The sequence below is a fragment of the Elephas maximus genome, chromosome 19 (assembly GCF_024166365.1).
Source record: "Elephas maximus indicus isolate mEleMax1 chromosome 19, mEleMax1 primary haplotype, whole genome shotgun sequence".
Classification (NCBI taxonomy): Eukaryota; Metazoa; Chordata; class Mammalia; order Proboscidea; family Elephantidae; genus Elephas; species Elephas maximus.
In genome coordinates this window covers 45,430,822-45,457,575 of record NC_064837.1, presented here as the reverse complement: position 1 = coordinate 45,457,575, position 26,754 = coordinate 45,430,822, and the positions used below count along the sequence as shown (strand labels likewise).

The 26,754-nt window shown below is 50.1% G+C and overlaps 1 protein-coding gene across 5 annotated transcripts; it reads left to right on the top strand.

Moving 5' to 3' along the window:
- Positions 1–6,915: 6,915 nt before the first annotated feature.
- NFE2L1 (NFE2 like bZIP transcription factor 1) lies at positions 6,916–20,345 on the top strand. Of its 5 annotated transcripts, none has more exons than XM_049861480.1 (6): positions 6,916–7,002; positions 8,482–9,497; positions 14,400–14,582; positions 15,040–15,129; positions 15,348–15,506; positions 17,205–20,345. In XM_049861480.1, the coding sequence occupies exons 2-6, from the start codon at positions 8,988–8,990 to the stop codon at positions 18,552–18,554; spliced, it is 2,292 nt and encodes a 763-aa protein (XP_049717437.1). In that variant the 5' UTR covers positions 6,916–7,002; positions 8,482–8,987; the 3' UTR covers positions 18,555–20,345. The 5 variants fall into 5 exon arrangements, with proteins under 5 accessions (XP_049717437.1, XP_049717433.1, XP_049717438.1 ...); XM_049861476.1 differs by having other exon boundaries at positions 14,367–14,582; XM_049861477.1 differs by lacking the exon at positions 6,916–7,002 and adding an exon at positions 7,315–7,405 and having other exon boundaries at positions 14,367–14,582.
- The last annotated feature ends 6,409 nt before the right edge of the window (positions 20,346–26,754 follow it).

Genomic DNA, 26,754 nt, shown 5'->3' with positions numbered 1-26,754 from the left:
TTCGGCTTCAGGCCTTGGTAGATCTTAGAGGTGAGACCAGCTGTTGCCTCTGACTCACCCTCCTGCAGCCGCATTTCTGTGCTGTCTGTCCTAGGATTTCAGCATCTGCTCTTGTGTGACAAGAAGAAACAGCTCCCTTGGGTAACAGCCTCTCTCCATCCTTCCTGCTATAATGTCAAGAGGGGGAGGTGTATATGTGGAATATGAGGCAGAAATGTGTGTGCTTATGGCGTCCTTCAGGGAGAGAATGAAAGCTCCCATGCCTGTCTGCAGCATGGGCTTCCAGCAGAACATCCTAAGGACGGCTCTTATTTCTTCAACACATTTGGCTTTCTCTGGGACGAGGTGGTGGGGTAGGTGAACAGAGAGTTGGGAGAGAAAGGGGCCTGACACAGCCCTACCCAAGTGCAAGTGGCTTTATACATATGATCTGATTTTAAACCTTTGTGAATACGTGTATTATTCACTCTCCTGAGCCCAGAATAGCCCAACTAGAAAGTGGCAGGGCCAGGTGTTTGAACCCAGCTCTGAGTTGATAGCCCCCACTCTTTTTACCTCACAATAGCACCTCCCTGAGTGTGACATGCCACACTGAGAAGTATACGAAGAAAATCACCCAACGTTGTTTGGGACACAGGCCACTAATGTGGTGAGACACACAGGAGAGCTGAACTCAGCTTCATGAACTGTTAAACCAAGACATGAGTCAACAATGGGGTGTTTTCATTGTATAAGTCAAGGAAGAGAGCATCTTCGGCCTGAGAAAGATGAGGTGATGATTCTCCTCTGCATTGCCACTGCGGCTCTTTTTTACCCAACTGGATTCTTGCTCTAAATTAGTGATTCTCTACTCTGGCTGCACCTAAGAATCACCTGAGGAATTTTACAGTATATTGTTGCCCAGCCCAGCTCTTGAAGCCTCAGATTTAATTGGTCCAGGGTAGGACCTGGACCTGGGTTTTTTTTTTTTTTAGGCTGACACATTTACCAATGTTTTTAATGAACTAAAAATCTCAAAACCAAACTCATCGTCGTTGAGTCAAATTTCTGACTCGTAGTGATCCTATAGGACAGAGTAGAACTGCCCCATATGGTTTTCAAGATTGTAATTTTTTTTTTAATTGTGCTTAAGTGAAACTTTACAAATTAAGTCAGTCTCTCATACAAAAACTAATACGCACCTTGCTATGTACTCCTAGCTGCTCATTCCCTAAGGAGAGAGCACACTCCTCCTCTTCAACCTGTATTCCCCGTGTCCATTCAGCCAGCTTCTGTCCCCCTCTGCTTTCTCATCTCACCTCCAGACAGGAGCTGCCCACATAGTCTCATGTGTCTACTTGAGCCAAGAAGCTCACTCCTCACCAGTATCATTTTCTGTTTTATAGTCCAGTTCAATCCCTATCTGAAGAGCTGGCTTTGGGAATGGTCCCAGTCTTGGGCTAACACAGGGTCCGGAGAGCATGACCTCCAGGGTCCCTCCAATCTCAGTCAGACCATTAGGGGCCTGGGTATGTTCTACAAGCTCTCCAGGTGATTCTAATGTAAAGCCAGGGTTGAGGAAGCAATCTTGTCAGATAGCTGTGGTGGTGGTGCACAGGGAAGAGGCTGGTTTGTAGAAGAGCTTTTCCTTTTTTGATGATTTAATGCTAACAAGCTTGCTAACGATGTTTACCATGTAAGAAAGGGGGCCAGATGTCAGGATTAGCAGGAAAACTAATTGATTTCCTTGCAAGACATGCTAACGTTTAGTATTGACAGGATGTAATCCTAGACTCTCTCAGAAAGGCTGTAAGGAAATCTCAGGCAGTTGGATTAGGTGGGGGTGGAGAGTGAGAAATACTTCTATAGATTAGCAACATTGAAAAAGGTTTTAAAAGAAGGAAAAGTAATGGGCAGCCAGAATGGCAGAAAGGCTGGGTTTTCCCTTAGGGAAAAAGGCAGTTCCTGCCTTCCAGAAGAAATCCAAGCTCCAGCCAATGTGCCCTTCCACAGCCCCTTCTCGGAGGGCTTCCTGGCAGATGTCATCCTCCAGGGATGATTGCAGGACGGATGTGACTGCCGGTGGTAGCAACGGCTTTTCCAACAAGGGAAGCTAGGTCAACACATACTCCCGGGACGAGTGGGGATTTCGGGGTATGTTTTATAGTTAGCTGGCTCTTTTTATGAGGCCAAATCCCTGTGCATTAGAACTAACTCTCTTCCTGACTACCGCTGTGCTGCCGTCTATGCTGAGCAGCCTGGAGTCCCCAGCCAAGTCCTGGTCTTACTGAGCCTCTCGCCCTTAGGGAGCACGCGCCTGCGCTCACTTTTTCCGTGGTCTTCTTGGTCTGATTGAATGGATATACTGAGACTGATGACACATCAGCACGGGATTTTTCTTTTGCTTCTTGGGCAATTGTCCTATTAACAGCTGTCCCAGGCAAGGGGGTGGGGTGGGGGAAGGGAGGAGGGTGGCTTTTTGGGTGAAGGACACACCCTGGATTTTACAAAGTTAGCCAGCGGGTTGTGTGATGGAGGTTTGCACCTGCTCAGACTTGATCTGGAGCTCCAGACAGAATGGAAGACTGTCTTTAGGTCTCCACCTCCACCAAGCGGTATTAAATATCTTAGGCGCCCACGTCCTGCCAGGCCTAACCACCTGCTGTTATGATTGAGATGGTCTCTATAGCTGTAGTTTCCTTAGCCCTTCCAACAGGCCAGCAATTCTGTCTTTCCCTTTTACTGTCCGCCTTTGTGAGATCACTCCCTGTTATTCTTTAACCCCCAAATACAGTTTCTGACGTATTTCTCCCCAATTTTACACGCAGATAATTAATCACTATGCACATTTATACACAGTATTTGAAGATGGGAGGCAAAAGAAAATGGGATAGTTTGGGCACAAATGAAAGATCTCCCACCTGTTCTCCAAGGATTAACTGGGATCCCCCTCCCATTCTCAGTGCGTGGCACTCCCTCCACACCCAGGATCTCAGAGAGGAGAGAAGAGAAAGGAGAGGATGGGTAAAAATACAATCCAAGATATTGGCATCATTACAAAGTGATCAAATAAATTTAGGCTCTCAGAGTGACATGACAATATCATCCCTTATCTCCCCAGTGTGGCCTCCCCACATCCAGCTGCCACGTTTCATTTCAGGGAACATTTATCTCATTTGATTCATGTTAATCAGTCTTACATCCACTACATGACTTTCTTATCCTAGGCACCTGGTGGAACCCTGGTGGTGCAGTAGTTAAGGCACCTGGTAGGAGTCCGTGAGTGGCACAAATGGTTAAGTGCTCGACTACTAGCCGAAAGGTTGGCAATTTGAACTCCTCCAGATGCACCTTGGAAGATAGGCCTGGTGATCTGCTTCCAAAAGACCACAGCCTTGAAAACCCTGTGGAGCACAGTTCTGCTCTACTCACCAAGAGTTGGAATCGACAGCAACTAACAACAAAAACAGCAGGCATCTGGTACCCTGCTATGCTCCTTACAAATCTACTTGTCCAAAACACTGTTTTGTTGACTCTAAGGTTTCCTGATTCCCCATAAATAAAGGATTACCCAGTATTCTGTTTTGTTTTTAACTGCGTCAGGGCTTAAAATTGTTCTTTTTGCTATGTCAAACAAACGACCACTTGTGGTATGCAATATTTCTTTCCGCCTTCCCAAAACAAAACCAAAAATCAAACCCGTTGTCGAGTCAATTCCCATTCATAGCGACCATACAGGACTGAGTAGAACTGTCTTATAGGGTTTCCGAGGAGCTGCTGGTGGATTCAAACTGCCGACCTTTTGGTTAGCAGCTGAGTTCTTAACCACTGCGCCACCAGGGCTCCCTTCTCAAAATAGTCCTGTATTTAAACCCCTGTAAAACCCTGGTGGCGCAGTGGTTAAGAGCTACAGTTGCTAATCAAAGTTCAGCAGTTAGAATCCACCAGGCACTCCTTGGGAACCCTATGGGGCAGTTCTACTCTATCTTATAGAGTCGCCATGAGTCGGAATTGACTCAATGGCAGTGAGTTTGTTTTTTTTTAATACTAGTCTGTTGCCTTAAGAGCTATGGCTGCTAACCGAAAGGTCTGCAGTTCAAATCTCCCAGGTGTTCCTTGGAAACCCTATGGGACAGTTCTACTCTGTCTTATCAGGTTGCTATGAGTTGGAATCGACTCGACGGCATTGGGTTTGGTTTATTTTTTTTAGTCTGTTACCATCATGTTGATTCTGAATCATAGTGACCCTACGAGTGCAAAAGACCCTTTTATACCCTGGTGGTGCAGTGGTTAAGAGTTCGGGGCTGCTAACCAAAAGGTCAACAGTTTGAATCCACCAGCTCCTCCTTGGAAACTCTATGGGGCAGTTCCCTGTCCTACAGGGTTGCTATTAGTTGGAATTGACTTGACAGCAATGGGTTAATGGTAATACTAGTTTAACGAGGCCTGGTGGTAGAGTGGTTAAGCACTTGGCTGCTAACCAAAAGGGTTGGCAGTTTGAACCCACCAGCAGCTCTGCAGGAGAAAGATGTGGCAGTCTGCTCCCGTAAAGATTACAGCCTTGGAAAAAACCTTGTGGGGCAGTTTTATTCTGTGCTACAGAGTTGCTATGAGTAGGAATTGACTCGACGGCGACGGGTTTGGTTTTGATTAATACTAGTCTGGAGCCCTGGTTGCGCAGTGGTTAAGTGCTCAGCTGCTAACCAAAAAGGTTGTAGGTTCAAACGCACTAGCCACTTGGGAGAAAGATGTGGCAGGAAGGAGTGGATTATCCAATAAACAAGGTAAGCACAGGCTTACCTGTGCTTACTTACTAATCTGCAGTGAACAATTTCACATGGGTTTCACTGTATCATATCAAAGTTTGAACCCACCAGCCACTCTGGAGAAAAGATCAGGTGATCTGCTTCCATAAAGATTACAGCCTAGAAAAACCCCATGGGGCAGTTCTACTCTGTTCTATTGGGTTACTATAAGTCAGAATTGACTTGACAGCACACAATACTAGTCTAGGCTTAGCATCTTTCAGTTTTATGGTTTTTGGATGCTTCCTCTCAACCCCCTTGATTTATTTTTGTAGTTAATGGTCACATCTCAAATTCTCCTCCCTTCTTATCCAATAGCAGTGTTTACATTCATGGCCTTGCTAATTCAGGGGTTGAACACTCTCCCATTGCCTTGGTAACCTGCTATACCCTTCAAAACTATACCTTCTCCAAATATTAATTCTTAATTTTAATAGTAACTTCTAATCATAGGCCTGCTTGCTTGAGTTCCTTTTCAATTATTCAATAAGTATCATACTGAGTGTCTACTAAGTTCCAGGCACTGTTCTAGGTTTTGTAGACACAGTGATTAAAGCACAAAATCCTAGTCCTTGTGGAGTTTATATTCTAGTATTTATTGCGAGATAGTAAATGAGTAAGTAAAACATGTTCTCTGAATCCATCTTTGAAAAGGGTAACCAGCTCAGTGATTTTGTAAGGATTCAAGGAGCGGACGCTGGTGTGTATTTATTTAGAGTGAGTGCTTTGTAAGCTGTGAAGCACCTACATTAAGCCTCCTAACTCTGGAAACACGTGATATACTTTATGTTCTTATCTAGAGAGTTATCAGTTGGCCTTGCCCTTAGTTGTACAAGGACCAACGACTGGTCCACTAGATTATGGGCTCTTGGAGGGAGTCAGGAACCTCTTTGACACATAACTGGGAGCACTACAAACTCCGATTGAGTGATCCCCTAAATGTGGTCCTTGGACCAGCTGCATTAAAATTATCAGGATCATTTAACATGCAGGCAGGTTATTGGGCCGCCATAATTTGCAAATTTAACAAACTCCCCAGGTGATGTTGGGGTAGATTAAAGCTCCAGTCAAAAAGAGATGTTTCAGAAAGCATGGCTAGATGGGAATGCAGAACTCCTGTCAACTGAGTAAAGTTCCTAAAGAGAAAGACCAAGCTCCGTGGGCGGCTGGGCTGGGGGAGTACCAGCGGGCTCTAGAAGGTGTTTCTGTCATGAAAAATATCGCTATACCACATCTCTCACACCCCAACGTTCCACCAGCGCCGTAGGAACCCACCCGTAGGGCTGTTTCCGAGGTGAGACTCTTGCTTGGGACATTAGCCACAACCGTCACAGACTGGGGAAACCCTGGTGGCATAGTGGTTAAGAGCTCGGCTGCTAACCAAAAGGTCATCAGTTCGAATCCACCAGGCGCTCCTTGGAAACCCTATGGAGCAGTTCTACTCTGCCCTATAGGGTCGCTATGAGTTGGAATCGACTCCACGGCAACGGGTTTTTGGTCACAGACTGGAGGGGTTGAAGGGCGCCAGGCCAGCACGGTTAGGAAGCTGGGATACAAGCTTCCGCTGCCAGCATCCAAGATGGTGGCACGAGAGTCGCCGCCGGGAGGACCACATGTTCCGTGCCCCGCCCCGGCCCTTTCGGTTATCACTGGACTTTTGCAAGTCACCGTGGGAACCCTCAAGAGGAGAGTTCCGCGCTCCGGCGGCAATTCCACCTCCCACTACCTGTCCTAGGCCCTCGTTTCTCAGCCCGATGCACTGGAAGCGCCTACTCTGTAGACTTAGCTCAGCGCCCAGTCTATAACACCTCCCGCAGTCGCGCTCGGCGGAAGGGTCCAGAAGGCCAGGCACTAGAGTCTTCGTGCCAGTCATTGGTGGGACCACGCTGCGGGGCGGGCCTAGACACTCATTGGGCCGTGGATCATGTCAGTCTTGGGAGATTGGCAGGCAGAGGAGGAGACTCATTCAGCCATTGGGCTCTCTCTTCTGTCAATCAACGCTACATCCGGCGACCGCCACGCTCTCGGCTTGTTGATTGGAGAAACCTGTTACTGGGTAGCCGCGGCGGGCGGGCTTCCGAGCGAGGTGGAAGGAGGGGGCGGGGAGGGACGCGGAGGCAGGGGAGCTCTAGGCCGGCCGGCGGTGGCGGCGGCGAGGCCGGGACTCAGGCTGCAGGCCTGCTGTGGCGGCAGCGGCGGACGCCGAGCGCAGGCAAGGGTATCGGGCACATTTCTTCCACCCCTTGACGGGAGGGGCGCAGCGCCGCGGGGCCGAGACCTATGGCGTGAGGGGCGGCGGGGTGGAGCTGAGGCTCAGGTGTGGGAGCGGGCGGCCAAGCAGGGTTTTCATCGGGGCCGGGGTCTGGCAGCGAGGGGCCGCAGGGCCGGGAAGAGGCCGACTCCGGCGTAGGTCGGCCTGGGGAGGTTTGAGGGCACTGGAAGGCGTGGTGTTAGGCCCGGGTTGGGAGCGGGGTGGGGCTATATGGCCGGAGGGCGGGGTGGGGTTTGGCTTTAAGGGTGGGTCAAGGCCGGGAAAATAACACTTGTTCGCTGCTGCCCCGGAAGGCTAGAGGCCGAGACGCTGAGAGTGGGCATGGCGACTTGGTCCCAACCGGACTCGGGTATCCGGGGTAGGGTGGGACTGGCCCGGACTCAGACCAGGGTCCTGTGGCCCTACCCGATCTTTAAGGGAATTTGGCCGGTTTCTCAAACTTAATTGGCTCTTGGGAGGTTTTAATACTAAATTGCGTGAGAACGAGAGAGTAGGAATCCTGGGTCGCAATTGTGTTTACTCTGACCAGATTGTGTTTGTGTGTGTGTAGATCGCTTTTCCGTTTAGACTGAAGGTGGTAGATGGGTTACAACAGTAAGAGGAGAGGGGGATGTCTTGGTTTATGAAATTAATGGCAGCTCAGACATAGACTAGAAACTGAAAGGCAGATTTACCCCCTCCCCACCTGGCAGTCTGGCTTGAGAATTTGGCCATAACCTAGTGGTTTGGCTCAGAAGGTGAATAAAAATAAAACCTGTCTATGCAAATTCTGGACGGAATAATCCGACCTCAGGCCCCCACCATCTCTCTTCTTTTTAATGTGAGAGAGTGATAGCAAAGGGAAAATCAGATTTCAAAGTTGAAAAAAACAAGAGGTATTATTCTCTTGTGTAAAGTGGTGGCCTGACCGTTGTCCCCATGTCCTCTGACCCCCTTACACATTAATAATCTTTCCACTTTAGAGTTGGAAAGGGCAAGGATTGTAGGCAGTTTTCTTCGGAGAGATGGGAAACCAACTTAACGTTAAGATGGGAAATTGACTTCTCACACTAAAAATAGAAGCTGGGTAGAGTGTTGGGGCGGGGAGGGGTGGTAAGTCGGGCAACATGTAAAATATTTTGGATGCCCTGGGCATTGTTTGCTTATTCAAAGTAGACTGCCTTTTAGGGTATGGCAAATGTAATATTCAGTAGCAGGGATCCTTTATGAGTGATATTTTGCTGTTACAGTTATCGGGTTTGTAACAGGATTTGTTTGCTTGCTTGTTTGTTTTTGAGAGTATAATAAGTGACTCATTTTCGTTCTGTAAAAGTGGCCTTTTCTTAGAATGTGTTTCCTGCCTTCTACCATGAAGGTTTTCCTACCCCGGTCATGGTGTGCAGAGCATGGAATCTTACCCTGTTGCTCTTGTGATTCCCATTACAGGTTTCTCTGGAAACCCCCCTGGTAAGTGTGGAGGAGGCGGGACACTCTGACCCAAGACAAAAGGCCTGTAGCTCCAGCCAAAGAAAATAAACCTTAGGAGGGAAAAGGAAAAAAAAAAATCCATCAGCTGTTTCTGAGAACAGCCTGCAGTGGAATCTACAGAGAGGACAGCTAATGTGAGTGAGGAAGTGACTGTATGTGGACTGTGGAGACAGTAAGTCTCGTGGGCCCTGAGGGCCTGGACTGGGTTAGGAACAGTTGCGCTTTCAGAGGTGAGGTGTCAAGAAGGGAAAAGTGAATGTGGTCTGGAGTGTGGCCTTGGCTCCACGGGGTGTGCTTTCCTCTGGGGCTGTCAGGGAGCTCAGCCCCTGTGTTCTGCCAGGGGGAGGTGCAGGGTTTGGCACTGAGGAGGGTAATTTGCTGGCTGAAGCAGCAGAGCAGTGGCCTTGATTTGTATTTTGGAAGATTTAAAAACCAAAAAGCATAAACATTCTGGTCCTTCAGCAATGCTTTCTCTGAAGAAATACTTAACGGAAGGACTCCTTCAGTTCACCATTCTGCTGAGTTTGATTGGGGTGCGGGTGGACGTGGATACTTACCTGACCTCACAGCTCCCCCCGCTCCGGGAGATCATCCTGGGGCCCAGTTCTGCCTATACTCAGACCCAGTTCCACAACCTGAGGAATACTTTGGATGGCTATGGTATCCACCCCAAGAGCATAGACCTGGACAATTACTTCACTGCCCGGCGGCTCCTCAGTCAGGTGAGGGCCCTGGACAGGTTTCAGGTGCCGACCACTGAGGTAAACGCCTGGCTGGTCCACCGGGACCCGGAGGGGTCTGTTTCTGGCAGCCAGCCCAGTTCAGGCCTCGCCCTCGAGAGTTCCAGTGGCCTCCAGGATGTGACAGGCCCAGACAACGGGGTGCGAGAAAGCGAAACGGAGCAGGGATTCAGTGAAGATTTGGAGGATTTGGGGGCTGTAGCCCCTCCAGTCAGTGGAGACTTAACCAAAGAGGTTAGTGGCCCTGTGGTGAGTGGGTGGGGCCTGGGGGTAGGGGGGTGGGCTGGTCCTGAAAGACTGTGGTCACAGCACTAATCCCTTTAAAGAACCAGGTAGGTTCCAGGGGGAGCCTCAGGCATTGTTCGTGGATGGGAATAGGCTGACTTTGAGGTCAGGTTTGGGGGCTGGGAGCATTTCACTGTGTTGAACCATTGACCTACCTCTTAACATACCGTCAGGACAGTGGGAGGTTCCTAGAACATGCCAGCATGTTTACTGCTTGGATTTCAACATGACTTCTGGAGGCTCAGGGCTGGGGAGGGATCATGTTGTGATGGGCTTTGATGCAGTGTGTATCTGTTGCTAAGACACAAATACTTTGTGGACTTTTGCCCAGTACCCCCCCCTGCCCCGCTCCCCAATCAAAACACATCCATACCCTGAAGTTCTCTTCCTTTGTGGTCAGGCCTGTTGTTGTTGTGAGGTCCTGATAAGTCAGCTCTCCGGGGGCCTGAGCCAAGGGCTAGATTTGGAGAGTTATTCCTGGCCTGGAGAGGTTCAAGGCTCCTGTTCTTTGCTGAAAGCTTACTGCAGGGATTAGGGAGGAGAGGGCTGGGAGCTTGAAGAGAAGCTGCATTCCGCTTGCCTTGAGCTACCAGAGGAGATCTTTCGCTCCTGTCATGTGGCTTACTGACTGTTCTGGGCAGAGTGATGCAGTTGCCTTTAGCCCTGTGAATGGCTACTGCTCCTCCCCTCACCAGCACAATGCTAAGATCACATCTGGCTGTGGCTCTGGCTTGCCGCCCAACCTTAAGGAGAGACCCTCTGCACTCTCCTGGCCACTAGGGAAGATGGCTGTATTGGGCTGGGTTTTCCAGAGCTTAGTCTTGGGTGAGGGTGTGGGATGTCCAAGGAGGGGATGTGGAGTGTAGAAAAAGCTCCACAGAGCTGGAGAACTTGGCTCCCCTGCCTACTAGGTCACACAAAGTTTTGCCTGCCTTCCTGCGTCTGAGCCTGTGCCTGACCTTAGTTCTCTGAATGTTAGTGATTGTCGAAGAATGTGGGTTTCTCCAGGCCAGCGAGCCTAAACTGGGGGCAGTTTGGTCCCCCAGGGGACATTTGGCATTGTCTGGAGACATTTTTGGTTGTCACAACAGGCATGTAGTGGGGAGAGACCATGGATGCTGCTAAACATCTGAAAACGCACAGGACAGCCTCCACAACAGATTTATCCAGCCCCAGATATCAGTTGTGCCAAGGTTGAGAAACCTTGCTGGATGCTCAGCTGGCTCAAGTGGGATCGACTTTGAGAGAGACTGGGGTTATCTGAGGAGCCTTGGTGGTGGAGTGGTTAAGCGCTCAGCTGCTAACCAAAAGGTCGGCAGTCCGACTCAGTGGGAGAAAGATGTGGCAGTCTGCTTCCATAAAGATTTACAGCCTTGGAAACCCTGTGGGGCAGTTGTACTCTGCCCTGAAGGGTTGCTATGTGTTGGAATTGACTCGACAGCAACGGGTTTGGTTGGTTTAGGGTTATCTGAGCATGGGCAGCTTGAGCATGTCTTACCTCTCCGTGCCTCTTAAATTCTTATAATGCCACTTGGTTTTCAGTCTTGGCACAGTGGTCAGAAGAAGGGTGCCTCCTATGCAGCTCTCCAAGGGGTGGGTGTAACTGGGCCTGCTCCCTGGAACCTGGGCAGGGGCCCTGCAGGGGGAGCTCTGCGCCTGTCCTGCGGTCATGCTCTAGGGGTGGAATGGGATGAGATATTTTGACTATAGTTGGATGGGTTGGGGCAAACCTGCTTTCTGAGCAGGTTTCTGTTTTCCCTTTGTTTCTGGGCCCTCATAAAGGTTGTGCTTTCCCTGACCCCAGACTATCACTGCGCTCTTTGGGGGTTGGTGAGGGACCGGTATTAGGGGCCTAGGCTAGGTATGGGGGAAGGGAGGATTATAATGTGTCTAGAACATTTCCTCAGCAACTCAGGGATAAAAATACCCAGGTCCAGAGCATGTGACAGGCACTGCTGGAGCTAGTATTATCCCTGGAGTGGCAGTGCTCCCCTGCTGCCAGGCCTGTTCGATGGACAGCCATAGCCTGGGCCCTCATCAGGGATAGGATTCCCCTCAAGGTTGGCACTCTGCCCAGAGCAGGGGGGTGGCCTGTTTACAGCTCTTTCCAGGCTAAGAGCAGTTTGTGACCAAGGAGAACATACTGTCTCTCCGCCCTGACCTTAGGCTTGAGTGAAGCAGCAGTGGAGAGGGGGCAGCTGCATCTCCCCCTCAGAAGCCAATCCAGAGTCTGACTGCCATACTGATGACAAGGGCCTTTTTCCTGCTTTGAAAGGGTGCGCAGAGAACACTCTTGAACAAAATGGGGGAGTGGGGGACATACCGGCGGCCAGGGTCCTGCTGAGCACCTGTCTTCCTAAGTGCAGGGTCTCAGGCTGTGCCTCCTCTCATGCTTGGGGCTGGGCCTGGCCAGGATGTGCCATTCTGCACGTGTGCACATGGCTTTCATCTTTCCTCTAGTCTGACCTATTTTAGGGTGACAGAGCCCCTAGTTCACAGTGGGCCTGTGTGTACTGGGTTCCTGCCCAGCTTGGCTTGTGATCCTTGGGCTAGAGGAGGGCCAGGCACAGCCCTCTGGAGGAACTGGAAAACTGCTTCCACTCCCGGGAAGAACTTAGCTTCCAGAGAAGCTGTGGGAGGGGCAAGCTGCGACAGGAGGGAGCAGCGTGGCACCCCTTCCCCCAGGGCACTTACTGCACCACCCCAGCTGACTGGCTGGGCTGGGTGGGGCTGCCCGCCCCTGGGTGCATCTCCTCAAGGAGACGGAGGCGGCCCTGGGATGGGCTGCTTCCTGCGGCAGCTTCCCCAGCTGCCCTGGTGCAGAGATTGGCTGCCGGCTGCAGCTAGGTAACAGGCGGTGGGAGGGGATTGGCTCCCTCGCATCTCCAGCGGAGGCTTGGGGGAGGAGATTGGCTCTCCGCGCAGCCTAGGTAACGACAGTGGGAGGGGATTGGCTCTTTCCGCAGCCCAGCTGCTGACCTGGGGGAGGGGATTGGCTCTCTGCAGCCTCAGCAGTGACCTGCGGAGGGGGGGAAGGGGGAGGGGATTGGCTCCTTGCTGCAGCCTAGGTAACAAGTTTGGGGGGCGTGGGGAGGGGGAGCGAGGGAGGAGCGGGAGGATAGGCCCAGGAGGGCGCTTGCTTTCCTCTGCAGCTTGAGCCCGGAGCATGGGGTGGGAGTCCCATCTCACTGCAGCCTCTGCGGTGAGCTCAGGGTGGGGGCTGCCGGGTGCCTGAGTGGAACTGGGGTTGTGAGGTGGGAGGGGGCTGCTCAAGGATGGAGGAAGGGGGCTGGGCTGGGCCGCCCAGGCAGCAGCACGGGCGGGGCACCCTCCTCGGGCCCCTTGGAGCTAGCAAGGGGCCACCCTTCCAGCCTGGTGTGTTCCCCGCAAGCCAAGAGCTCCTTGCAGCCCCCTGCCCGGCTTCCCGGCACCGGCTGCCTTGGGGCTCATCTCGCAGACCATGACCCGCCTGGACCGAAGCTCTCACAGTGGTGGGGGCCATGCCAAAGAGAGCCAGCCCCTTAACTCTTTGCTGGCTGGTCACCGGGTGGCCCAGCCCCCCTCTGCTCCTGGGTCCAGGGCTTCTGTTCAGGTTGGTGTATGTGGGGAGACTGTAGGGAGAGGTACAACTGGGAGGTCTTAGGGTCGGGAGGATTATGGTGGGAAAGGGATCTCTGGTTAAGGCTAGGGAGGTGGGGCTAAGATACTGCTTTCTGGAAAGTATCTGCTTTTTAACTGCTGAATGGAGGGCAACAGTTTAGTTTCCTCAGGCCGGTGGGGAGGATTCAGCCACAGGGGGTGGCACGTACGTGAACCCCAAATGGCTCTTATTTATTGGAGGTTCTGTGCTGGTGGCAGTGTGGGTGGTGGTTGGTGCAGGAACTGGTCAGGAGCCACTAGAGTAGATCTGGAGGGAGGCATTTTGGTGCCCAAGGCAGCATTCATAGTTGAGGAGTGATGCGGGTTATGTCCTTGAATGAATTGACTGGCTGGGGAGGCGGGAAGTCGGAAAGTCGTGGGGTGTGGTAAGGAAGGAGTGAGAGCACTGGATGAGGGGACACAGTGGGGCTGCCTGGCTGGGTGGGGCGACCAGTGGGATCATCTGACTCTGCCTGAGGCTCTCCTGGGACCAAGGCAGCTGGCTGGGATCAGCTGAGAATGGGAATTCTGGCAGGGATGGTTCTGGAGGTGAGCCTGGTCTTTAAGAGTTGTGGGTGTTCAGTCTCATTCCTCTGTCAGCCAGGGAAGGGGAATGGCTGGAGGGAGGCCTGGAGATAGCCCAGCGTTGTCATTGGTTGCATCAGGTGGTTGGAAATGCAGGGATTTTCCTTTCCAGCCCACCCCACCCCTTTATGCAAATGAAATGGCACCATAGGCTGATGCAAGCCTGGCCACTAGGAAGCAATTCTGCATGACAGTTTGCCCCTGCTTGCCATGGCCAGCTCCCTATAGACCAAGTTTTAGGGGGTTCTCTTCCTAAAATGAAAAGTGCCTCCTGCTGCCCTCTTCCTCCTTATGTAGGGAGGAGGTGGCCTTGACTAGCCTGGGTGTGCCTCTGGTCCAGATCTTAAACCCACAGGTTTATATGGTGATGGTCACGCTAGTGGTTCTTGATAGTGGCTCTTTTTTGGGGGTGGGTGTGGGGGTGGTGTTTGGAAATAGATGAGTGAAGCCTTGCTGGTGCAGAGGGGCAGGTGTAGGACTGGGAGAGGCTCCATCCAGGACTAATTGGAGTGACAGGAGAAGGGACCTCTGAGGAGCAGGACAGGGAGGGGCCCTTGGGACCTGAGAGTAAAGTCATGGTGGTCTGTCTTTCAGGACATAGATCTGATTGACATCCTTTGGCGACAGGATATTGATCTGGGGGCTGGGCGCGAGATTTTTGACTATAGTCATCGCCAGAAGGAGCAGGATGTGGACAAAGAGCTGCGAGATGGAGGAGAGCAGGGGGACACCTGGCCCGGTGAGGATGCAGAGGCTCTGGCGCGGAACCTGCTAGTGGATGGAGAAACTGGGGAGAGCTTCCCTGCACAGGTAACAACGCCTCCACCCACCGGGTTCTCTTTTTTCCCTACCCCCCAAAACACACAGACTTCGGGTAGAGGTCTTCCAGGAATGTCCCCTTCAAGAGAACAGGTTGTGACTGGGGGATGGACCAGAACGTGTATTTTGTGTTGTGGTCCGTAAGCCCTGGCTAGGCCAGGGAGGGGGCGTGGTGAGCAGTAGTCGCAGAGGGGCCAGGCCCTGGCAACAGCACAGAGGAGGCAAAGCCTCGGACATCCTCCTGCCTGCTTTAGGACTCTTCCGTCTCCGTTCTCCTCTGGAGTTTGGGATTCAGGGCCAGCCATTGTCCCAGGAATGGGAGGGAGCTTGCAGGCCTGCAGTCAGCCAGCTCCCCATGCAGTTTCCCCTTGGACAGGCTGGGAGGAGGCCTCAGCCTGCAGGCAGCCAAGGCCCAGGTCAGTCAGACTTACAGTTGCTGTTGCCACAGGTGCCTGGTGGGGAGGACCAGACGGCCCTGTCCCTGGAAGAGTGCCTTAGGCTGCTGGAGGCCACCTGCCCCTTTGGGGAGAATGCTGAGGTGAGCAGGGCTCAGGGAGAGCCCACTGAGCAGGGCTGCCTGCACCTGGCATGTTCCTCCATGGCTGGCTAAGGTGCCAACTCTTGGTTCTGGCCTTGTCCTGGCTTCTGGGGGTGAATCAGAGGAAGGAAGACACAGAAAGCAGGTGGTAGCCTCTGGGAGGAAAGCAGAAGGTAGTTTTTTTTCCTCCCCTGTTAAAGCCTCTGTTTTGACCCCAGTTTCCAGCAGATATTTCCAGCATAACAGAAGCAGTGCCTAGTGAGAGTGAGCCTCCACCTCTTCAGAACAACCTCCTGTCTCCTCTCCTGACGGGGACAGAGTCGCCATTTGACTTGGAACAGCAGTGGCAGGATCTCATGTCCATCATGGAGATGCAGGTAGGGTTATCAGAACAGGGGACAAACCCCTCGGATTTGTTTTTTCACCTCTGGGGAAAGAAGTAGTAACACCTCTCTTTCTCTGAACTGTACGCCCCAGGTGTCTCCTTGGGGCGGCAGGGAGTGGAGTGAGGGGTAGACTAGCTTTCCAAAGCAGGGCCTGCCGCCTGGGTGTGCCTTCTTCCGTTCCCTCAGGCAGAGTCACTTGGCAGGGTGTTTCCAAGGTTTGGTGTTAATTCTAGCATTGATTCATGTGGTGCTTGACAGCCATCATCGTCTCACTTGGCCCTCACAGTACTCTAATCAGCCAGTATTTTTTTTTTTTAATTGTGCTTTAAGTGAAAGTTTACAAATCAAGTCAGTCTCTCACACAAAAACTTACGTACACCTTGCTACATACTTCCAATTGCTTTCCCCCTAATGAGACAGCCTGCTCCCTCCTTCCATTCTCTTCGTGTCCATTTCACCAGCTTCTAACCCCCTCGACCCCCTCATCTCCCCTCCAGGCAGGAGATGCCAACATAGTCTCACATGTCCACCTGATCCAAGAAGCTCACTCCTCACCAGCATCCCTCTCCAACCCATTGTCCAGTCCAATCCCTGTCTGAAGAGTTGGCTTTGGGAATGGTTCCTGTCTTGGGCTAACAGAAGGTCTAGGGGCCATGACCACCGGGGTCCGTCTAGTCTCAGTCAGACCGTTAAGTCTGGTCTTATGAGAATTTGGAGTGTGCATCCCACTGCTCTCCTGCTCCCTCAGGGGTTCTCTGTTGTGTTCCCTGTCAGGGCAGTCATTGATTGTAGCCAGGCACCAGCTAGCTCTTCTGGTCTTCTGCCAGTATTATTTTAAAGGTGTTCTAATTGGGGCTTTGAACTGATTCTTCCCGCTTCAGTTATGGCCAAGAAAGTGAAACTGGAACAGACTGGAATTTTTAAATTTTGGGTGAACTGGTAGAACAAGAAAAATTATGGATCGAAGCCTTGCTAGAAGCTTCATTTCCCTTTTAGAAAACAAGGATAGCGTACATATAACATAGCAACAAAATTTCTCGCCCATGGGCACAGAGTCAGAAACGGCACTGGCACACTCAAAGATGGCGGCCGACCTTGCGGCTTTGAATGTGTGTCACTCTCCACAGTCCTGCCAGTAATCTAGTCTCACGCATTAGCCTCTGGAAAGAGCTCGCTATGCCTTTTCCGAGTCTCCCATTCCAGGGCTTTGACCCGTAATTTTTCGCATTCCGAATTACCCAAATTGTAAAAATTTGGGTCTGTTCTGATTTCATTTCGTCAGCCATGACTGAACCAATTCAAACCGGTTTGAAGCCCTGGTTCTAATTCCCAAGTCTGGGTGTTCTTTTCACGGTGCTGATCTTGCAGTGGTGAGGAGGTAGTTAGGGTTATGGGTTTCCTTAGTCTCCCTTTAAGATGGGGGGAGTCTGGCCAAATGTGACCAGGACCCGGTCATGTCCTGCATTTGGGGTGGAGTCCACAGGAAGGAGCCCATCTCTCTCAGGTCTGGTGGACCAAGCTGGCCAAGAGCTGACCCTGTGAGCTTTGGTTTCCAACCTTTTATTTTATACCAGTGCAGCTGGGGCTCTGTTGGGAGCCTACAGTGTGTGCACCCTCCTCCCTCTCCACACCTGGAGAGGGAGTTTGCTCCTCAGACTCCGGAACAATGATGCGTTTCTCCCCTCCCAGGCCATGGAAGTAAACACGTCGACCAGTGAAATCCTGTACAACACCCCTCCTGGAGACCCACTGAGCACCAACTACAGCCTTGCCCCCAACACTCCCATCAATCAGAATGTCAGCCTGCATCAGGCGTCTCTGGGGAGCTGCAGCCAGGACTTCTCCCTCTTCAGCCCTGAGGTGGAGAGCCTGCCTGTGGCTGGCAGCTCCACACTGCTCCCCCTGGTCCCCAGCAATTCCACCAGCCTCAACTCCACCTTTGGCTCCACCAACCTGGCGGGGCTCTTCTTTCCACCCCAGCTCAATGGCACCACCAATGACACAGCAGGCCCAGAGCTGCCTGACCCCTTGGGGGGCCTTCTGGATGAAGCCATGCTGGATGAGATTAGCCTCATGGACCTGGCCATTGAAGAAGGCTTTAACCCTGTGCAGGCCTCCCAGCTGGAAGAGGAGTTTGACTCTGACTCAGGCCTCTCCTTGGACTCGAGCCATAGCCCTTCCTCCCTGAGCAGCTCTGAAGGCAGTTCTTCCTCCTCTTCCTCTTCCTCTTCTTCCTCCTCTTCCTCGGCTTCTTCCTCAGCCTCTTCCTCCTTTTCTGAGGAAGGTGCTGTTGGCTACAGTTCTGATTCTGAGGCCCTGGATCTAGAAGAGGCAGAGGGTGCTGTGGGCTACCAGCCCGAGTATTCCAAGTTCTGCCGCATGAGCTATCAAGATCCGTCTCAGCTCTCCTGCCTGCCCTATTTGGAGCATGTGGGCCACAACCACACATACAACATGGCGCCCAGTGCCCTCGACTCTGCTAACCTGCCGCCTCCCAGCACCCTCAAGAAAGGCAGCAAGGAGAAGCAGGCAGACTTCTTAGACAAGCAGATGAGCCGGGATGAGCATCGAGCCCGAGCTATGAAGATCCCCTTCACCAATGACAAGATCATCAATCTGCCTGTGGAGGAGTTCAACGAGCTGCTGTCCAAATACCAGCTGAGTGAGGCCCAGCTGAGCCTCATCCGTGACATCCGGCGCCGGGGCAAGAACAAGATGGCGGCGCAGAACTGCCGCAAGCGGAAGCTGGACACTATCCTGAACTTGGAACGAGACGTGGAGGACCTGCAGCAGGATAAAGCCCGGCTGCTGCGGGAGAAAGTGGAGTTCCTGCGGTCACTGCGGCAGATGAAGCAGAAGGTCCAGAGTCTGTACCAGGAGGTGTTTGGGCGGCTGCGTGATGAGAACGGGCGGCCCTATTCCCCCAGCCAGTACGCGCTCCAGTATGCTGGGGATGGCAGTGTCCTTCTCATTCCCCGCACGCTGGCTGACCAGCAGGCTCGGCGGCAAGAGAGGAAGCCAAAGGACCGGAGGAAGTGAGCCTGGGGAGGAAGGGGTTGACGCTCACCAAGACCGAAACTGAAGGGCTGGGCCTGGACTTGGACCTGGACCTACAGCGGGGACTTTAATGCCTTCTTACCCAATATATCTTCTCAGATGGGATGACTGCGGGTCAGTGTACAGGAGAGGCGGGCGCAGGCGCTGTCTGGCTCAGCTTCCCCCCACGGGGGTGGGGTGAAAGTGGCCAGACCGTTTGGGTGGACAGGGTCCTCGCCCCTACCCCTTACCTTCAGGGGAAGGGGTGGTGCTGCCATTGCTGGAGGCAGGGGAGCTATATGGAGCAGAGGCCAACAGGGAAAGGAAGGGACTTGGGAGAGGAGGGGAAAGTAGTAGAAAGTCTTGTTCCTGGAAGGGAGGAAGAATAACCCCAAGAAATCAAAGCGGGAAGAAAACCAAGGGAAGGTCAAGTTTGGCTTTGGCCAGGATTCCAGGCAGCAGGTGTAGTGACTTGGGTGGGACTAGGTTATTGGTGTGAGTGAACCCCATTTCACTCTGGGGAGGGGTGATATGCAGACACAGGGCAGGCTGGGCTGGGGGCCTTGTTAACTTTCTGCTCCCTGTACCTTTGGCATCCCTGAAGGGGCTCTTGGATATCTCCCAGTATTTTTCAGTGGGGTGGGAGCCATAGGGACCCAACACTGGCGTTGAGGTTTAGGGTCAAAGGGCAGAGTGAAGAAGGAAGGGTCATGAGGCCCCATGTTGCAGCAGCCCCAACACCAAGCATGTCACTCACTGCCCTGCCACTCCCATTTCCCTTTGTGCTCCAGCCACCTCTGAGGGAGGCACCCACTGTCCCCATCAGAGCCCGCATGTGAATGCTGTACTCTTCCACCCCCCTCCCCCCACCAGCTGCCTGTAGCTGTTAGGTAGCTGGATCACCAGTGCTCCCGGTACTGGGCCTGCGCCCTCCTCCTCTGGGGGCTGCCTCTGAGGCAGGGGGTGGTGGTGGGGCAGGGGGGGATGATGTGGAGGGAGAAGCCAGCGCTACAGCCTCCAGGCAGTATTCAGCACAACACTGGGGAGTGACCCTTCCTTCAGACCTCCCCCTACCAACTGGGCTTGTCACTGAAAAAAAAAAAAAAGTCTACACAACTCAGCAACAACAAAACTAGTCCTTAGAATTTCTTGCGCTTTGATTTTTTTAGGGCTTGAAACTGTTTCACTTATAGGGTTTAGAATGCTTGTGATGAGTAAAAAGGAGATGCCCCAATATTCAAAGCTGCTAAATGTTCTCTTTGCCATAAAGACTCCGTGTAACTGTGTGAACACTTGGGATTTTTCTCCTCTGTCCCGAGGTCTCTGTCTGGTTTCTTTTTTTTTGGTTTCTTTGTAGAATGAGAAGTGCATGAAGTGGGGGCTGAGAGCACCCTTCCCCCAGGCTCTCAGCCATAGGCAGCTTCTGCACAGCCCTGCCTTACCAGGGCTCCTGGAGACTGCCTGGAGGAGCAGAGAAGGGAGCTCTGAGGTGGCCAGATGGCTCCAGGACCACAGTGTCTTTAACTGTCACTGCTGCCATCCCTGCCTGACTCTGGAATACCCTGTTCCAGACTAATAGGAGCGGGTTGAGGGGGGGAAGCACTGATTTCCCTCCCCATGGGGGGGGTGTTCTACCTGAGCAGTGGGGATAGAAGGCGTGAGCCTGGGAAGTGCTTTTATAAATTATTTTCCTTGTAGATTTTATTTTTAATTTATCTCTGTGACCTGCCAGGGAGAGGAGAGAGATGCTGTGAGCACATGACAAAATAAAATAAAACGATGATTCATTCTCAAGTGCAGTTTTTCCCTACTTTGAGTTTAAATTGATGGTAAGCAAACAGGCCCCATGGAGGACTGGCCATTGTGTGGCTGAGGCAGAGCTCACATGGGAAGGTGGGTGGAGAGCAGGGGAGGCTGACGGTGGGGACTCTTAAATGTTGTATAGATCCTTCCAAGCAGGTGTTCTGTACCTCTTCATAGCATGTGCCAGCTAGTGCTGCCTCAGAGAAGGGTTCAGAATTCTTCCAGCCTCCCCTCATACAACTAAGTAAGCTAGGTGGAGGTGTTTCATCACCTGGCCCAGCTCCTTACCTGCCCACCTGCTACAAACTGCATTTTTAAGCTGGATGGTGCTGTTACTTCTGTGGTGGCCCCACCGGCCAAAGGCAAGCGGAGTATTGGAGTGCAGTCACGGCCAGTGGGGATGATGAAAAGTGAGAAGTAGGCAGCTGGGCCCCAGAGTTTTAAGGCATCATTGAAAAAACCTCCCCAGCTGAGTAGGTATCGTTCTCCCTCACACTGCTTTTGACAGCAAGCCTATGAAGAGTTGTGATGCTTTAAGGTGTCTCTAGGTGGCTGTGGAACTGCCACATGCCCACCCTCTCCAGGGTGGGTGCTTAGTAAGTGCCTGAGGCCTCCCTGAGCTGTGGCCCCTCATAATGGAACCAGTGATCTTGAACTCCTGAGCACCACTGTGCAGCCTGGCTCAGCCCAGTCCTTTAATGCTACTGGAGTTGTCCTGAGGGGTGGAATAGAATTCTAAGAACAACATTTCTAACGATTTGTTTGAATTTACAAGTACCCCCTACCCCCCTATCTCTAGTTGGAAAGAATTGGTTATAGTAAATAAGAGCTGTTTCCTGATTAGGAATTGATGATGTCTGTAAGCCAGATAAAACCAAGATTCTTAAAAAAACCTAGAAAGCAAGACAAAAACTTTAATCCATGCTGGTGATTAAAAAAAAAAAAATTGTAATAGAGAAAGGTAAACTGACTATATTTTTGTATCCCAGAAGTGTGTGTGTGTATATGTATTTTTTGTTTTAGTACACAATTAGGCTATACCTTTTATACCTTGTTTTGCAACTTTTTTTTTTAACTTCACAGATTTAAAGACTTTTCAACAGAAAAACTCTTTACCCCTTTGCTAGTGTTGCCTCTGGACTTGGAAAGTGTATTTTTGCTGCCCATCACGTCCCCTTACAGGGATGTATAGTTGTGTCTAGGATCATGCTGATTAGCTGGGGCTCAGGGCCAAGTTGGTCAGCACTGTGTGGGGCTGACCTCTTTTTGCTGCTGGCAGGTGGAGTGGGTGTTCCAACCTCAAGGCACTTTCTGGCAGGAAATGAGAACTCAAGTAAGGCCTGTGAAAGGGCTTCTACCACTAACCCATCACCTAAGACAAGGAAATAAAATCAAGTTCACTGGAGTGAGGGGGGCAGAAGGGTGTGTGGGAGCGGGCCTGAAGCCTATCTAAGGACCAGACTTCAGGGTGAGCTGTGCGGGTGGGGCTTTGTCTTGACTTTAGCAGTCCTAGGCTTCATTCAAAGGAGCCCTACTGGTGTAACAGTTACAGCACTTGGCTGCTAACCAAAAAGGTTGACAATTTGAACCCACCAGCCACTCTGGAGATAAAGATGTGATAGTCTGCTACCGTAAAGATTTACAGCCTGGGAAACCGTATGGGGCGATTCTATGGTCACAGGGTTGCTATGAGTCGGAATCGACTTGACAGCAGTGGGTTTGGTTTTTCTTTTGGTTAGGCATCATTCAAACTAATTTCCACACATTTTATTCACGTCAGGAGATGGAACTAGACCCATAGTTTCAGCCTCAGCCCTGCACAGGATCTCACCATGAAGCTGGGGATATAGTGATTTAGACATGTGCCTCAGTGTCATCAAGAGCTGGCCTCCGTGACTGACCTTGCCCCCTTTACTGGGAAAAGCTGAGCAGTAACTCGTCAGCTAGAGCTTGGTGAGTGGGGAAGCACTTTCCATATAGCTCTGCCTTCCTCAGGCTGGCTTCATCTCTGCTTTCACAACCCCCAGCTAAACCAGACCTTGCTGCTGTCCAGGTTTGTCTGGCAACTACCTGGAACATAGGCACTGACCAAGAGCAGTAACTTTAAAGCCTCAGAGTAAATACGTAGTTTTAGGGCACTACCTGGTGAACAGGTGTGCAGCAAGAATGTTTCCACATTGATGCAGACACAGATACTAGATTGGTATCTGGCTCTCCGGGTAGTCATTTTCCCAACCAAGTGTAGACATTCTCTAGCAAAACCCATGTGTTTATCACGAGCAGTTAAGCCTTGTTTTCGTATCACAAACCTTCAACCTGTCATTTTTTCACTGTGTCAAGGACAATGTTTCTCCCACCTTTACTTTTTTCTCACAGAGGCCATTCATGCTCCTTGCCTCTGGTTTTGAACTCGATAGTGGAGAATGAGCATACAGGATTGCTGGGATACACGTGAAACTGAACACCTGATTTGAGTTTGTCCTTGTTCTCTCCGGGACTTCTTTGAAAGTCCGTGTCTGCCTGAATTAGATGAGAAACAGAATCTAGTGCACATGTCCCTGGAGGGGTGAGAGCGTGGGACCTTGCTAAAGACATGTTTTCGAAATCAGCTGGAAAGAAGCCCTCGTCCTCATTTTTACGTATACAAAGATACCAATGAGGGTGCTTGTTCTTTCTATCCTAACTTCAACTTCAGAATGGTGGTAGGCTGCACAGCACAGTATTTAACTTGAATCCAGATGCTATTATCAACCAAGGAAACAAAATCTAGTTCACTTGGGGAGAGAGAAAGGCCAAGGAATTGGAGCTCTGCCTTTTGTTTTAAATACAAGTTTAATTAGACTAATTCAGTTGACTTATACCTTCTAGTTCTCAAGCTAAAGGCTGAAGCCGCAACTGAAACAACAGTCTAGTGTCCCAGAGCCAGGCCCCAAACTTGCCCAGCCTGACCCTAGGCCATGCAAACAGTAAACAGGGCAGGCTCGGGCAAAGTCAACAGATTCAAAAATCCATTCTGGGTAAACAGTGCCTTGGTACTATCACAAACCACCATAGAAACCAATGAGGTCACAATGCAGACCCAGTCTTCCCATAGAATATGTTAACACAAGCTACATAATCTAAACAAAAAAACATAGAAGCTGAATTGTCAGCACATAGTCTAAACTCAAGTGTTTCTCTCTGCCACCTACTGGCCTAAGCAAAAAAAAAAAAAAAAAAAAGCCTTAGAAACAGACCACTCTGTGCTTACCACTCCCCCACCCAGCCCCCAAAGCAAAGCCAACTATGCTTTTCATCCCAGCAGGATAGTTTTATTTCAGATTTTATTTGTTTCAACACATCCACAATCTGTTGAGGAGGAAGCTCACAAAGCCAAGGTTGATTAAAAGGCATCCACATAAGAGAGCTGAATGTTACACTTAGCACATTGGTAGAAAAGCAGTAGCCTTTGAAGAAAACCTCGCTGGTGGACACAGTCAAACCTAAGTTATGTGCAGAACCAGAGAGATTATAATAAAGTTGTCTTGGGATCTTACGCTTCTATCAAACTCCATTCATCACATACCAAAACACCAGGACGCCTCTACATGATTGCCTCCTACTGCTAAAAGGCAAGGTGAAGCAAGGACTTAACTGAATACTGGCCTAGTTGTCATGTTTTTATTTCCATCCATTTCTGGAGGGGAGACAACACAGAGCCTGGACTTGGTTCAGTCCCATCAGCTCTCAGTTTTAAATGACAACATCCTCATGAGAAGGCCAACTCACACATCAGATAACCTGGTCAGATTAATACGATTTCACACAGAACTCAGCTCCATAGTTGAGGATCTAGAGCTACTGCAGAAAAAAACCAGTTTTAGATTTTAGAGTTCTGGTTCCACCAAATTATTTTGGAATAGCAATTTCCTTTATTATTTTCCCTTTACTATGAGATATTTAACTGTAATGCAGATTCCCACTGCTATGGGCCACAGACTGCAAAGGTGTACTGAACACACATGGCCAAATACCAAATGGCCAAGAGTTAAAATCATATTGAACCAAGCCTGAATATGACCATCACAGAATGAGTTCTGGAATACAAGATTACACCTGACAGTAAGTGTTACACTCTATGTTTCTGATGCTAAACAGAAGCGCCCTTAACTGAAGACAGTGGAGAAGCAAGGCACTGGATGGGCTTTGCCTGCAGAGGGGAGCCCTGGTGGTGCGGTGGTTAAGATCTACGGCTGTTAATTAAAAGGCTGGCAGTTCAAATCCACCAGGTGCTCCTTGGAAACCCTACTGGGCAGTTCTACTCCGTCCCATAGGGTCACTGTGAGTTGGAACTGACTCGACGGCAACAGGTTTGGTTTTTGGTTTGGCCAGCATTAAAAAAAAAAACTGTAGCCATCGAGTTGATTTCCACTCATAGTGACTCTTTAGCATAGAAGAGTGCAAATAACGATGCTGTCCTCTTGTTAGTACACTTTCCTTTTTTAATAGTACCGAAAAACCTCTCTCTGCTTCAACGCCTGGGCTAGTCTATGATGATGATGCAATTTCACAGAAGCCATCCAACAAGTTTTTGCACTGCATTAAGAAACGCTCTCTGAATACTTTCTGAAGCAGACTTAAGATTGGTGTGCCTATTGATGTTTTTTATTTCTAGTGTTTTTGCATGTATCTGTGGCTTCAACAATCACTTGAGAAAAACTTATCTTTAAACCTTGGATCTAGAACTGTGACAACTGGCTTCTAAAGATCACAAAATCCTCTCTGAATGTCTACCTTCCCCTTAACTTTCAGTGTGTGCACAATCAATTTCAGTATCTTCCCTGGGGGAGATTTATATGGTTTTTGTAACAGTACAAGAATGCCAGAAATGACAATGAAGTAGGTTAAGGCTAAAGCTGAACAGCAGCCCATTGTGGACAAATGCTAAGGCTGAAATCCAATTTCAGTTAGACCCATCTTGCCCAACCCTTTAGCTTAGTAGCGACTGACTGCTGTTCTGTTCCTCTGCACAAAAAGGCCTCTCCATGACCCAGACCTTCAGTAACCTCCCTGGCTCCACTCTACTCTCCGCAACACCTTCCCTTGGAGGCTTTTTGAAAAAAGTATCTGCGCATCAGTTTAGCTGAAACAAATGCTTTGTATTCGTGAGTACAGTTCAACTATATTGATCTCAGTGGAAATACCACTTTCCCTTTTTTATGAATGGCTGTAGAATAACAGGCAGAAAATGAAGTTAAGAAAATGGAAGACATTTTAATTCAGTGCTCAAACATGAGGCCAATTCTGGAAATTTCTGGAGGGGCTGATTACTTTATTTCCTGAATTCCTCCCAAAGATAGGCCATCTCCTTAAAGATATCCAGACTAGAATATTCTTAATAATAGCCTACTCTATGCTGGGCTTATGCTAGGCACTCACACACTTGTCTCATGTAATTCTCAACTCTGTATTTTTAGATACGGAACACATAGCTCAGAAGCTGATTTTAGCCAAGGTTAAATCTATGAAATACCAGAGCTAGGATCTAAATCCTACTCAAACACCCATTTTCCCAAGCATTGCCTTTAATATGGCAAGATCACTAAAGATTGAAGCCAGCAACCAGATTTTCAATCCTATAAACCCATTGCTGTATAGTTGATTCCGACTCCCCATAGCGACACTTATAAGACAGGGTAGAACTGCCCCATAGGGTTTTAAGGGGCTGCTGGTGGATTTGAACCGCCGACCTTTTGGTCAGCAGCTGAGCTCTTAACCACTGTGCCACCTACAGTGTCCAAGAAATAAAACCATCCAAGTGTGGAAGCCATTTCCAATAGAGGCTGAACCTATAAGGCAATAGCAGGCAAGAAAGACTTCTGGCAAGACTTAATCAAGACAGAAATCAGGGATTATAAATCTATAATTTTATTAAGACAAAAACTGACAGGGCAGTATGAAGTTTACATTTAAACCAAGTTTTCACAGAGACCTAATACATGCCTAAAAAGATTTTACAATACAGCTCTCATTGCAGGTTTAGATGATGTCAAGAATGGATGGATCTCATGACTCAAGACAAAGCATACTGGGTATAAGTTAATTTTTAGGATTTAAAAAAAAAAAAAAAAAATTTTTTTTTTTTAAAGTGAACCACGGCCTCAGTGTCGAAGTTTAATCTTCTCCTGACACTTGCTTGGGCTTTTGAAATCTTTCAACCCTTGAACTGATTCAATGAAACTTGTGCTGTTAGTGACTGAACCCTGCCACCAAGGGCTTCAGAGTTCAAAGTTAAAAAAACACAGTGGCTCCACCCTAAGAGCCCAGGCCCTTATCTTTCCTACTCTCTCGGCTTCTGTACCACCCTCTTTACCTCCCCCAAATAGCTCAGCCAGTGGCTTGGATAGACAAGCTGGTATTT